At 52.0% G+C, this 12,761-nt stretch overlaps 1 protein-coding gene across 1 annotated transcript; it reads left to right on the plus strand.

Annotated features, from left to right (window-relative positions):
* The first annotated feature begins 650 nt into the window (after positions 1-650).
* Positions 651-11,284, plus strand: DDRGK1 (DDRGK domain containing 1). Its single transcript, XM_070381302.1, has 9 exons — positions 651-803; positions 1,994-2,194; positions 3,309-3,421; positions 3,642-3,743; positions 7,038-7,160; positions 7,468-7,506; positions 10,028-10,084; positions 10,623-10,671; positions 10,985-11,284. Exons 1-9 carry the CDS (start codon positions 713-715, stop codon positions 11,149-11,151), a joined length of 942 nt encoding a protein of 313 aa, XP_070237403.1. The 5' UTR covers positions 651-712; the 3' UTR covers positions 11,152-11,284.
* Positions 11,285-12,761: the final 1,477 nt, after the last annotated feature.

Here is a 12,761-nt window from a genome sequence, read left to right on the forward strand (position 1 = left end):
TGAATTTTTATTTCTTTAGCTAGGATTATGATGGAATAATCTCTTTGGAACTGCACTTCCTTCATTGTGGAGGAAACTAAAGTGAAAAAAGGCAATTCTTGCCTTCAAAGGAGATTGTCAGATCCTATTAATTCTACCTCTGAAATAGTTCCTTTTATTTTTTTAGTATTTGAATGGTTGCCTGCATGCTTTTTTTTTTAACATATATTTTTATTTGGCTGCACCAGGTCTTAGTTTCAGTTGTGGGAGATGGGATCTTTAGTTGCAGGAAGTGGGCACTAGTTCCCTGACCAGGGATTGAACCCTGGCCCCTTGCATTGGAAGTGCCCAGTCTTACCCACTGAGGAAATCCCTCTGGTATTGTTTACTGTTTTGAAAATAGACAGTGGTTCAATCCCTAGTCTGGGAACTGAGAATCCCACGAGCTGTGAGCCAAACCAGAAAAAAAAAAAAATCCTAAAACAGAAAGTATACATATATATATATATATATACACACACACACACACACACACACACAACTGAGTCAATGTGCTGTGCAGCAGATTGATTAAGAAAAAAAACTAGGGCCTCCATTTAGTTAGGCCAGGGCGGGGCCGAGAGGTGGGCGGAGTCTAGATAGGAAATAGGAGGGGCCAGATGGGCGTTGGGCGGAGCCTGGGAGAGCCCGGGTGTCTGGGTGAACGCGCAGGTTCCACCTGGAAGTCAACATCATGGTGTCCCCCGTGGTGTACTTGGTGGTGGCGGCTCTGCTTGTCGGGCTTATTCTGTTCCTGACTCGCGGCCGGGGCCGGGCGGCAGCAGGTAGGAGATGCCGCCGCGCCAGGGCCGGTGGGGCCACGCGTCCTCTTATCTCCTCAGTCTGTGTAGGCCGTGGAGCCGCGGCTCACGCGCATGCGCGGACTTGCCAGGCGCAGCTGACCAGATCTCCGCGCCTTCCACCTCCCGCAGGCAGCACGCCTGAGCATGCGCGCAAGGCGGCGACCAGCAGCTCGCTGCAGTGCAGATGCCAGCTCGCGGACCGAGTGGCAGGGTCCCTACACCTTTTTCCTGGCCCCCAAAGAGAGCGTGCCCTCATCTCCTCGCCCCTGGCCCTCCCTGAGGGCCAGGCCCTGGCAGACACTACCATCCTTCTGCGTCCGTTGAGCGATCCACAGGGGTTTCCCATCCCTGCCAGGCCGGCTCCAGAGCCGCTGATGAGAAGGGGGCCACTAAGTGTTTTCTACCTACCTGTGAACAGAAAAGAGTATGAGGTGGCTCCAGCAAGCTCTCTCCTTACCCCTCAAGAACACCCATGTGTGCATGCACCCTCCTCCCTGTTTTGCATCCCTCCCGGAAGGCCGTGTCAGCTGCCAGGGCACGTAACAGATACACCTGTCATCCTCCACCCTGGCCCCCTCTCCATCATTTCTTTATCGGCATATGAGTTTGGGTATATGTCCCTCCCCTTCCTTGGGCCCACAAGCTATTCGCAGCATCTTTCAGGGGCAGGGGACAGAGAAGCTGAGGTAAGGCAAATAGCCAACAAGTCTTCCTGGGAGGAGAGACTTCACCTTCAGGTCCGCTCTCTAATTGGAGTTCCGGATAAAACCGTGGCAGGTGGTGTTAGGCAAAAGATTAATACAGTCCTGCTGTGGGCATTCATTCAGATGAGGCCTGGAGAGGTCAAGGTGGGCTTCTGGAAGAGGTAGAACAGCTCCATTTTGCAGGGTGGTAGTCTCCTGACAGGTCAGCTGGAAAGATGGGGCCTTAAGAGGAAAGAAGGGTATCAACAGAGGTGGGAGGAAAGGAGTGCTCTTGCTGCACTGGACCAAGGTCAGGGTTTGGGTTATGAAAGACTCCACAGTCAGGCTGAGAAATTAGGACTTTGTTGTGGGCAGCAGGAGCTTGGAGGAAATTGAGCAGAGGAGAGTGAGGCTTCCAGGATGCTGTTCCCCCTGCCAAGAGGTGAGTTGGGCTGCCAGAGAGAATCATGGTGCTTCTCTTCCCTACAGCTGCCCAAGAGTCTTTGCACAATGAAGAGGTACCCGCAGCAGCAGGCCGAGTGGCTCGGCCTCAGCCCTTAGAGCCCGAGGAGCAGAGAGCTGCAGGCAGGCCCCGGCGCCGGAGAGACCTGGGCAGCCGCTTGCAGGCCCAGCGTCGAGCCCAGAGAGTGGCCTGGGCCGATGAGAATGAGGAGGAGGCCATCATCCAAGGTGAGAGGGGCCCAGCCTGGTGGAGAAGGGGCCTGGGTTAGAGGGTGAGGTGACCCCAAAGCTGGGCAAAAGAATGCAGTGTGAAGCCGTAGTGTGGGAGGAATGTCTGGGAATCATTGGATGTGGTTAGGAGACACTTTGTTGTTGTTTAGTCGCTAAGTCATGTCTGACTCTTTTGTGAGTCCATGGAGTCCTCTGTCCTGGGATTTCCCAGGCAAGAATACTGGAGTGGGTTTCCATTTCCTCCTCCAGGGGATCTTGCCGACCCAGAGATCAAACCCACGTCTCTGCATTGGCAGGTGGATTCTTTACCACTGAGCTACCAGGGAAGCCCCTAGGGGAGACTTAGGACCCATCCTTTGTTCCCTGGGGACTGGCAGCTCTGGACCCTGATCCCTATTCCATTGGGCCAACCCCTTCTTCCTTCATTTAGGCTCTCAGTGTCCAAACAGAAGGGCAGGAGTCTTTAGAGTGACCTAGAGAATTCTTCAGTCCACTCCTTCTATCCCAGCACTCTTCCTTGTGGGGGTACACTCATTCTCTGAGGGCTTCACCCAAGGACTCAAGTGCCCTCTTTATGGCTATGTAGTGTCTAATGTCGGAGAAGGCAATGGCACCCCACTCCAGTACTCCTGCCTGGAAAATCCCATGGATGGAGGAGCCTGGTAGGCTGCAGTCCATGGGGTCGCTAGGAGTCGGATACGACTGAGCGACTTCACTTTATTTTTTCACTTTCATGCATTGGAGAAGGAAATGGCAACCCACTCCCGTGTTCTTGCCTGGAGAATCCCAGGGACGGTGGAGCCCAGTGGGCTGCCGTCTATGGGATCACACAGAGTCAGACACGACTGAAGCAACTAAGCAGCAGCAGCAGCAGCGTCTAATGTTATCATCTATTTTCTTGCCCCATGGTTCACTCACCCCTCTCCCAAACCTAACACACACATCCCAGACAAATTTCTGCATGGCAGAGGCTTTAAGAGGAGAGCTGGGCTAGTGGTATTTGCAAGTGAGTGGAAGGAAATCCCCCTCAAGGAGAGCAACAAGAGAGAAGGTGAATATCATCCGTCTTCTGTGGCCAGGACCTGACGTGTTTTTCTCTGACCATACTCAGCCCAAGAGGAAGAAGACATAGAGAAGCCAGTGGAAACTCACTTGTCAGGGAAAATTGGAGCCAAGAAACTACGGAAGCTGGAGGAGAAACAAGCACGAAAAGCCCAACGTGAGGCAAGCAGGAGGGATGGGGTGCAGCTCTGAGAGGTGGGAAAGGGCCCTGCCTTCCATGTCTCCTATGTAGTAGACCGTCCCCTCATGTTGGGTGGGTGTTTGATGCTTGCCTAACTCCATCTCCTGTAACCATGGTCTTTGGCCTGACCTGGCCTGTTTGGGAGGTGGGCAGGCTCTGGCTGGAGGTGGAGATGTCCCAACTATGAAAGCCTTTCTCCAGGCAGAGGAGGCTGAGCGTGAGGAACGGAAACGCCTTGAGTCACAGCGTGAAGCAGAGTGGAAGAAGGAGGAGGAACGGCTTCGCCTGGAGGAGGAACAGAAGGTGAGCCAGGCCCCAGAAGCTGACTTCTGTCTGCTGCCCAGGCAGCCTTACTTCGTGTGTGTATGTGTGTGCATGCATGTGCATGCTCGCGCACGCTCAGTGGTGTCCAAGTCTTTGTAACCCCATGGTCTGTAGGCCATCAGGCTCCTCTGTCCTTGGAATTCTCCAGGAAAGACTGCTGGAGCAGGTTGCCATTTCCTACTCCAAGGAATCGTCCGATCCAGGGATCAAACCCACGTCTCTTGCATTTCTTGCATTAGCAGGTGAATTCTTTAGCGCTAGCGCCACCTGGGAAGCCCTCTTGCTTCCCATGCCGCTTCCCTGCACCTGCAGCCTAGAAGAGGGGCTGTGAGCCAGGTGCAGGCCCTGATTTATTTGCTTTCTGTGTTCTGGGCACAGCTTCTATAAAGCTGCTGCTGAAAAATGAGCCTGAAACCGAAATTTTGTGCATGTAATTTATTGAACACACCTGAAGCATTTGAAGAACGCTGAGACAGAGTGGCTAGAGCAGGGTAAGGAAGAAGGAAAGGGATCAGAGAGGTGAGGTGGGGCGGGGGGACTCTGAATCCTGAGGCCCTTTGGGCCACTAAAGAACATTGTAAGAGATGGTGGATCATATCTATAGCAGGTTCTGTTCAGGGCCTGGCATAGAGAAGATGCTTGGAGAATGGAGAGCACTGCAGTAAGTGTGGTGAATCAGCCTTTGTTTGCCAGGTGCTTCCTTCCTTTTGAGAATCAGGTGCCCAGGAAGGGCACCACCATAAAGTTGTGGGGTGTATAGAGTAAGAGCCTGGGCTGCCCAGCTGGGAAGACCCCATAGCCTGGTACCTTTGGCCTCTGACTGGCCTTGTTATTCAGGGACACTGGATGTCCAGAAAGCCTGGTTCTGGATGCTGTGACAAATGCGCTGGAACACAGCAGAAGATTTCAGTCACTAAGTCGTGTCCAACTCTTTGCGATCCTGTGGAGTGCAGCATGCCAGGCTCCTCTGTCCTCCACTGTCTCCACAGTTTGCTCAAATTCATGTCCACTAAGTCAGTGATGCCATCTAACCATCTCATCCTCTGCCGCCACCTTCTCCTTTTGTCTTCCATCTTTCCCAGCCTCAGAGTTCACTTTTCTCTGATTATAATTGTAACATTTAATTATAACATTGATTATAATAATGCACCTAAAGTATTCTGGGGCTCTTCTCCCCTACACCCCATTTCCCTTACTATTAACATCGTACCTTACACCTTACTGTGGTATATTTCTTACAACTAATAATTTATTATTAAGTGAATTTGACACATTATTGGGATTTCATTAGTTTTGCCCAAATATCCTTTTTCTTTTCCAGGGTCCCATCCAGGATGCCACGTTACACTTAGTTGTCATGTCTCCTTAGGTTCCTCTGAGTTGTGATAGTTTCTCAGACTTTCCTTGCTTTTGATGACCTTGACAGTTTTGAGAACTGTTGGGAAAGTGTTTTATAAAATGTTCCTCTATTTGCATTCGGCTTATGTTACTGTCAAGGTTAGAATGGGGGTTATGGATTTCTGGGAGGAAGACCAGAGGTGGAGTGCCATCCTCAACACAACATATCAAGGTTTCATGTTATCGACTTGGCTTATCACTTGTATGTTAACCTTGATCACCTGGCCAAGATTATGTTTGCCAGATTTCTCCATTTCCCATGGTTTCTTGGAAACAAGCTACTGCACAGCCCACACTTAAGAAGTAGGGAGTTATGCTCCATCTACTTAAGAGGAGAGTATTTACATGAAGTATTTGAAATTCATTTGTACAGATTTATCTTTTCTTTATTTATTCAATTGTTTATTTGTATCTACTTGGACTTATGAATATCTATTTTGCACTTTGTATCATAATCCAAGTGCTATCTTTGTTTTTTAGCCATGCCACATGGCTTGTGGAATCTTAGTTGCTCAACCAGGGACTGAACCCAGGCCTTCAGCAGTGAACATGCAGAGTCCTAACCACCTGACTACCAGTGCAGTCCCATCCAATGCTATCTTATTTACTTTTTTGCTTAGATTGTTCTAGCTTTGGCTACTGGGAGTGCTTTTAGTTGGCCCCTGTTTACCTTTGACATACCCTTACTGTTTTTCTTCTTTGAGTACTTTCTTACTTTTGACACTGAAAAATGCTCCAGGCTCATCCTGTATATTCCATGTCACAGCTTTATCTTCATGTTTAAGATAGATCTTTCTGAGAATTCTGGAAAATGGGTTGGTTTGGGGCAAGACTGTTGCATTAGGTGTTGGTGGATGGATCAAGCAGTTTTCCAGAAGTTAAAGAAAGAAGTGGTAGCTGGAGCCTCATTTCTGACCAGGGCAGCTGGCCAGATAGCTGTGAGATTCGCTAAGCCAAGGATTCAGGAGGAGTCCAGATGTGTGGGGGGTAGATCACAGGGTCTTTCTGGGACATCATCAATTTGAGGTGTCTGTGAGACGGCCCAGTGGGTGTGCCACGTGGGCAGTCGTGTGTTTGGGAAGAGAGATTTGTGGAGGGATACAACAGCAGCAGTCACTGGCACTCGGATACCCTTACCATTAACATCATACCTTACTGTGGTATATTTTTTATAGCTGGTAATAATACGTTATTATTTAGTGAATTTAACACATTGTTGGGATTTCATTCGTTTTTCATTAGGGCATAATTGATGCTGTGGGCATAGTGAGGTGGCCTAGAGAGTAGAGGAGAGAGAAGGGACTGGGCTGAGTGATGGAGGAGGTGGGAAGAATGACCCGAAGAACAGGAGGAGATCCAGGAGAGGTAGGGTCTGAAAGCCGAGGGATGGAAGAGGGGATGGTAGGCTCTCCCCAAGGCCACTGAGAGGACTGGGGTATGAGGCCTGATGGTTGTCCCTTGGGTTTGGTGGGTAGAGGACATGGGTGAGGCCATAGCAGGACTTATTTTGGTGGAGCTGAGTGTGCAGAAGCCAGATTGGAGTGGGCTAGAGGGATAGTTGACTGATGGGAAATGGAACCTGGGTTTTGTTCAAAAAGCTTGGACATGACAGGGCGGGATGTGGGAGGGGGTGGCTGGAGGATGTTATAAGACATTCATGGCAGGATTTTCAGGGAGAGGGATGCTGAGCAGCGTCTGGGAAGTGATAGAACTGATTGAGAAGAGGGATCGTGCAGTTTAGCTTAGGGGCCAGAGGGATCAAGGTCTTGAAGGAGCTCTGTCCCTGAGCTCTGTCTCTGGCCTCTGGGAGCAGCAAAGACTAAAACAGAGTAGGATGGCCACTCTATCTGACTCTTGCCTCCTCTGTGTCCACAGGAAGAGGAGGAGAGGAAGGCCCAGGAGGAGCAGGCCCAGCGGGAGCATGAAGAGTATCTGAAACTGAAGGAGACCTTCGTGGTGGAGGAGGAGGGTGTGGGCGAGACCATGACTGAGGAGCAGGTGGGTCCACCAGCCCTAGAAAATGTTCCCTGAGCCCAGAAAGGCAGCACAGCCCCATCTCAGACACCCTGTGGCTCCTCACCTGCTTCCCTGGCCTTCCAGTGAGAGGCGGGTGGGCATCAGGATCAGCAGGCTCTAGTGGCCGAGACCTTGTCTTTGGGAGAGGTGGTGCCTCGATCCCCTCCCCACAGGAGGCTGTGCTGCTCACCCAGGTGGTTGGACAGGCACTCGGCTGGGTAGGTGGGTAGGCATAGAGCCTTGTGGCCCTGGCCAGGGGACTCTCATCTTGATTTCTCTGCTTCTCTAGTCCCATAGCTTCCTGGCCGAATTCATCAACTACATTAAGGTAAGAAATGCAGAGCAGAACCTGGTGTCAGCTGCTTGCTTCTTGTATGTGTGTTGGGTTCATCTTCAGGGCCTGGAGGGGGTAGGCCCAAGCGGGGTCTGCACACATGTCACTCAAGCTTGTGCAGGAGTGGGCAGGTGGGCCTGCTAGGGTCCTGGCCAGGAAAGCCCCTTCTCCTCTGACCCCAAAGGTGGGGAAGGACCTGATCTGTGTGGGAGGTCTGATAGCTTCCTCATGCTTAGGGTTTGACAGTTTCCCTGCTCTTCAGACCCCACGCTTAGTGAGTCATTGTGTTTTCAAGTTTCTTCACACGTGTTTTCTACCAGTTCTGTCATACTGAGGAGAAGCCACATCCCCTGCCACGTGTTCCTGACCAGGAACTTGGGTCTTCCTCGGGATACTGGAGGATGTTTCCTTTGGAATCTAGGGCAGGGTAGCAGGTGTGCCCCCTTCCGTCTGCAGCTGCAGCGCGGGCCTCCTGAATACTGCTCCGGTTGCATAAGCATGTCCTGCTCTGCTTTGCTGCTAAGCAACTTCTCTCCCACAAAGGATGCGATGAGGGGAGAGGTTTTCAAGTGCAGCTTAGGGTGCAGAGGCGGCTGAGGGAAGGAGTACAGAGGGAGCGGAGGCGGTGGTGGGGGTGGTACTAGGGGTGCCAAGGAGCCAGGGCTTGCATAATCCCCCCCACCTCTCCCAGAAGAGAGCAGGGTTTATACACCTCCTAGCTGCAAGGGGCTAGGCTCACAGCCTAGGGGCTGGGGGTTCCTGAGAGGGAGAAGGCTCCCTCAGACTGACCATTCCTTTCTCATAGAGTCCATTTTCCACCCTGGCACACCTGATTGAGGGCTGCAACCCTGGGCAGGATATGTCACACTCTCCTCTATTTGGAGCTCACTGTCCCCACCCACTCAGTGGGCAGCAACACAGCCCTGAGTCTCTCCTCCAGGAAGCCCTCCTGCATCAGCTTCAGTCTCCGCCCCCACAAGGCAGAGACCTGAGAACCCCCAGGGAAGTTCCTATCCTTGCTCTCAGCAGCTCTCCGGAGGGGCCATTTTCTGGTGTTTTCCAAGCTCTTTTGGAGTTTAGTAGAAGTTTCTCCAGCTTATGCTAGCTGATTGTCCCAGAGCTCCTGTTGTAGGGAAAAGGAGAACTTCCAAAACTCAGCCTACCCACCTTCCTCTTGGCTTAAGGGGATGGGCCCTTTCATCCTAGGGTTTCAGAACTAGAGGGACATTTCTGTGCGTAGCAGTTACATGAAGCTCGGCTGTAATTTGATATTGTTGGTTCACTCTCCCTTCTGGTTGGGTTGGGTTGGTTGACTTGATTAGTTTTTCCAGACATACTTTTAGTGCCAACAACCCCTCAGACCAGGTTTTCAGGGACCACCTGGGGTGACTCCATAATCACACTCTGAGCTGTTGCTGGGAGCCCGGCACCCACTCCCTGCTTTGTAGGTAGAGGCCAGCTGGCCAGGTCACCTCGTACTTGCCCACGCCCTGGCCCAACTGCCATTCACTTGCCTCCCTGCTTACATATTCAGTCTGGCATTTCGAACAGTCTCACGCCATCTGCAGCTGGGGAGGTGTCACCGTGTCAGTCCTCCCCCAGCTCATTTGCTGTGGAAGATTCACGGAAATGCAGACGATCGCCTTCTCACAAGTCATGTGCTCTTTGTTTTGAGGGAGACGGGGCAGATGCAGGTAGAGCCCACCAGTGGACCCTCAGCTGCACCCCCTGGGAACTAAAGTTTCTTCTGAGGGTGTGAAGGAAGCTTGTGGGCACATGGCTGTGTGTGAAAAGTGCTGGCTGGTGTTACTGACAGTTATCTTGAGGGCTCATACAGTGTGAAGAGGATGGTGACAGGAAGTATGGGCATGTCAGCATTGTCGTGATCTTTGGGCTAGGGAGCAGTGAGCAAAGGTGAGGCAAGACTGAGCTGCCTAGGTCCTGGCTTACTGGGGCTGTTTATCTGCTCTGTTCTCCCCATTCTCACCTTCTCCTTGGCGGGGCTGTGGGCCATGTCCTGTTCAACATTGCTTCTCCCACACCTTCTCAGTGCCTGGTCCTGGCAAGTTCTCAGCGAACACAAGTCCCAGAAAAGGTTTTTTAAAATAGCTTTTGGTGATTGTCATTCCTCCCCTTCATCTCTGTGGCGTTTCCCCTTCCAGCCTGTCCAATGTATTAGAAAGACACCTCTGGTTGCAGAGGAGAAGCCGTCAGCTGTGCTTGGTTCTGCAGGTGTGTTGCTGTCTCAGGGTGGTCCTCAGTCCAAGGGCCTGGCGGGCAGATCGCTGCCCACAAGCAGGGGAACAGGAGAGTTTATGAACGTGTATGTCCTCTGTATGGGTGATTGGGAGAGTGTTTGAGTAGTGTGTGAGGGGAACAAGGCTCTCCCGTAGGATCTGCACAGTGTGTGTCTAGCCACGCAGAGCAGATCAGATCAGAACACCAACTTCAGAGGGTGCCAGTATGGAAAAGGATTTGCCCAAGCTCAGCCTTGCACCTTCTCCTCCCTTTGTAGCAGTCCAAGGTCGTGCTCTTGGAAGACCTGGCTTCCCAGGTGGGCCTACGTACTCAGGTAAGCCCTGCAGGGTGGCCTGTATGTGGAGTGCAGCCATGGAATGTGTGTGGCTGTCAGAATGGGCCTGCCCTAAAGATGGAGAGTCTCAATGCCCCTTCCCCCCTACCCCCAACCAAGAGTGAGTATACTGTAGGAATCTCTCGTCACCCCAGGCATCCTGCCTTTATAACTAGTTGGAAAACAGTCAGGAAGAAAAAAAAGAAAAAGGTCTGAACCCCATCACTCCAGCAGCCCAAATCCAATTACCTAGACAGCTGTCCTACAACAGGCCATACCAGCCTCCTCAGCCAAATGTCACCACTTCTCTTTTGGTTGGAAGGGAGTCTCTCTCGGGGTGGGGGTGGGGGGGTCCTGCCAGACTCCAGGACCAGAGCCCCTTCCCTCTAGGACCCTCCAAAGGAGACACGTGGAGTCACATTTCAGGGTGGCCATGAGAAGGAGAGGAGAGGTTTGGTTGTGGTGGGAGGAAGGTTGTAGGTGCTCCTTCTGGGGGCAGCAGTGCCTGTCCCTACTCTAAGAACTGTTCTCCTCACAGGACACCATAAACCGCATCCAGGACCTGCTGGCTGAGGGGACTCTTACAGGTGAGAGGAGGACAGTGTCACTGCGGGCCCTGGCCTTGGGGAGCATCTAGCCGTGTGGGGCTGCAAGGCTAGGATGAGCACCCTGGGTAGGGGAGCAGGGTACAAGGAGGGGCCCTGAGAAGGGGGATGCAGTTCAACGAGGAGGATGCCAAGGCCTGGTGATGGCTTTGGGTGACAGGACAGGCAAGGAAGCCTGATGTGACTCACCAAAGTTGGATACAGCTGGGAAAGGCCAAGCAGGCAGGCAGGAGGAGTGGGTGGGTCGCTGGGCATGTGGGGAGGGCTCAGCACCACGACCTGCATGTCCCCACAGGTGTGATTGACGACCGGGGCAAGTTCATCTACATAACCCCGGAGGAACTGGCTGCGGTGGCTAACTTCATCCGGCAGCGGGGCCGGGTATCCATCACTGAGCTTGCCCAGGCCAGCAACTCCCTCATCGCCTGGGGCCGGGAGACCCCTGCTCAGGCCCCAGCCTGACCTAGGACTTCCCTCTTGGACTGAGAGCTGGCATGGCCTACCTGGCCATACATCTTTGTTCCTTTTCACCATCTTGGGGCAGATGGAGTGTGGCCAGGCAGTTACAGATTAAAGGCTCAATCAGTACTCGTGAGCTTGGTGTGGTTTGGTGTGGCAGAAGGCCTGGCCTGGGGTGCCAGATGAGCTGGTGAAAATCTCATTTTGGAATTTATCTTGGGGATTGGGGTGGGGTCCTTTGGAAACAGATGCAAGTTCCATTGTTATGAATGCATGCATTCAAAAAACACTGATCATTTACTCTGTTCCTTTGTGGCCTGCATGCCCAGTCCCCAAAGCCTGGATGAGGTCTTACTCCCACCCCTCCCACCTTACCAGAGCCATAGAGGGAATCCTCTTGGGACAACATCTCCCCGAATTGAGGAAGGAGTTCTCACCATGAGAGCTCTTATGAAGAAGAGTTAATGAGAGGTGCCACAGATAAAGAGTCCTAGAAAACATCAGCCTTAAGTGGGAGGGAAGGGAGGTCAGGGAGGAGAAAGGCTGAGCCAGCTGCTTGTGGGACAGGGAGAAAGAAGGGGAAGACCTGCTTGAGCTGGATGGAATTGTGCGGTGGAGGGACCTTGCTTCATATAGGACTTCACATGAATTCAGTTCTACATCCTTGACAAAAGTTTAAATGGTGTGGGCGATTCCACCCACTGGGGGATGTAAGGACCATATGTTCAGGAGTAGGTGTGAGATGGGAGATGTGTGTCTCCCATAGGGTCAGTCAGTGGTTCCTGTGGGCTGTTCAAGGCATGAGCTTCCTGCTGTGCTGGGGGTGAGGCATGTGTTTAAATGTGTATTTTTTATGCAACATGGCCCCTAAACACAACCACATACTTAACTCTGGTGCCTGGTGGAGGAAGAGGCAGCTTTCTGTTCCAGTCCAGGAGGAAACTACCTACGTAGATGGTGATGGGGAGATGGGGCATCAGGCTCCCAGAATAGACCCTTCCTGAGGGATTATCAAGGGTGATTTTGACTCATTTGATTCTGTAAGCAAAAACTATAGTACCTATATTCCAAGTACGGTGGGACTCTGGTATTTCAGTCAGCAATGGGCTGAAAAGCGCTACCTGCGTTGTTTGGAAGGCCAGTGGGAGCTCAGTCTAGGAAGAAGAACTAGACACAGATAACCCAGTGTGAGGGAGATAAAATCCAAAGGGAAAAGAGGAGCTGGCTTACAGTTAGAGCAGTGGTTCTCAGCCCTGGTTGCTCATTAAAGTCACCTGGGGAGCATACCCCAATCTCATGCCAGGCTGTACCCTGGACCAGTTCAATCAGAATCTCTCAGGGTGGGTCCAGGGAGAATCAATAAGAGATTCCAATGAGTAACCAAGGTTGAGAGCTGGTGATGGAGGTGGAGGTGGGGTGGAAAGGCAGGCCGAAAAGTTGCAAGTAATTAAAATCCATAGTGGAGAGGGCTTCCATGCTTTCCCTCAGCCACTGCCATCCACATAATAAGACGGCTGTGGCAGCCCCAGCCACTGCATTCTATCCTCAGGACACTGCCCATAGGGTAGGAGTGTGAAAAAGGCATAACCCTCCCTCCTATCCCAGAAGCCTTC

This window comes from Bos mutus, chromosome 13 (genome assembly GCF_027580195.1).
Source record: "Bos mutus isolate GX-2022 chromosome 13, NWIPB_WYAK_1.1, whole genome shotgun sequence".
Taxonomy (NCBI): Eukaryota; Metazoa; Chordata; class Mammalia; order Artiodactyla; family Bovidae; genus Bos; species Bos mutus.

Bases quoted from the DNA above. Each gene is read 5' to 3' on its own strand.
- DDRGK1 (XM_070381302.1), top strand. From the start codon at position 713: ATGGTGTCCCCCGTGGTGTACTTGGTGGTGGCGGCTCTGCTTGTCGGG. The intron at 2,195-3,308 runs GTGAGAGGGGCC...GACCATACTCAG, and splicing joins GGAGGAGGCCATCATCCAAG to CCCAAGAGGAAGAAGACATA. The intron at 7,507-10,027 runs GTAAGAAATGCA...CTCCCTTTGTAG, and splicing joins AATTCATCAACTACATTAAG to CAGTCCAAGGTCGTGCTCTT.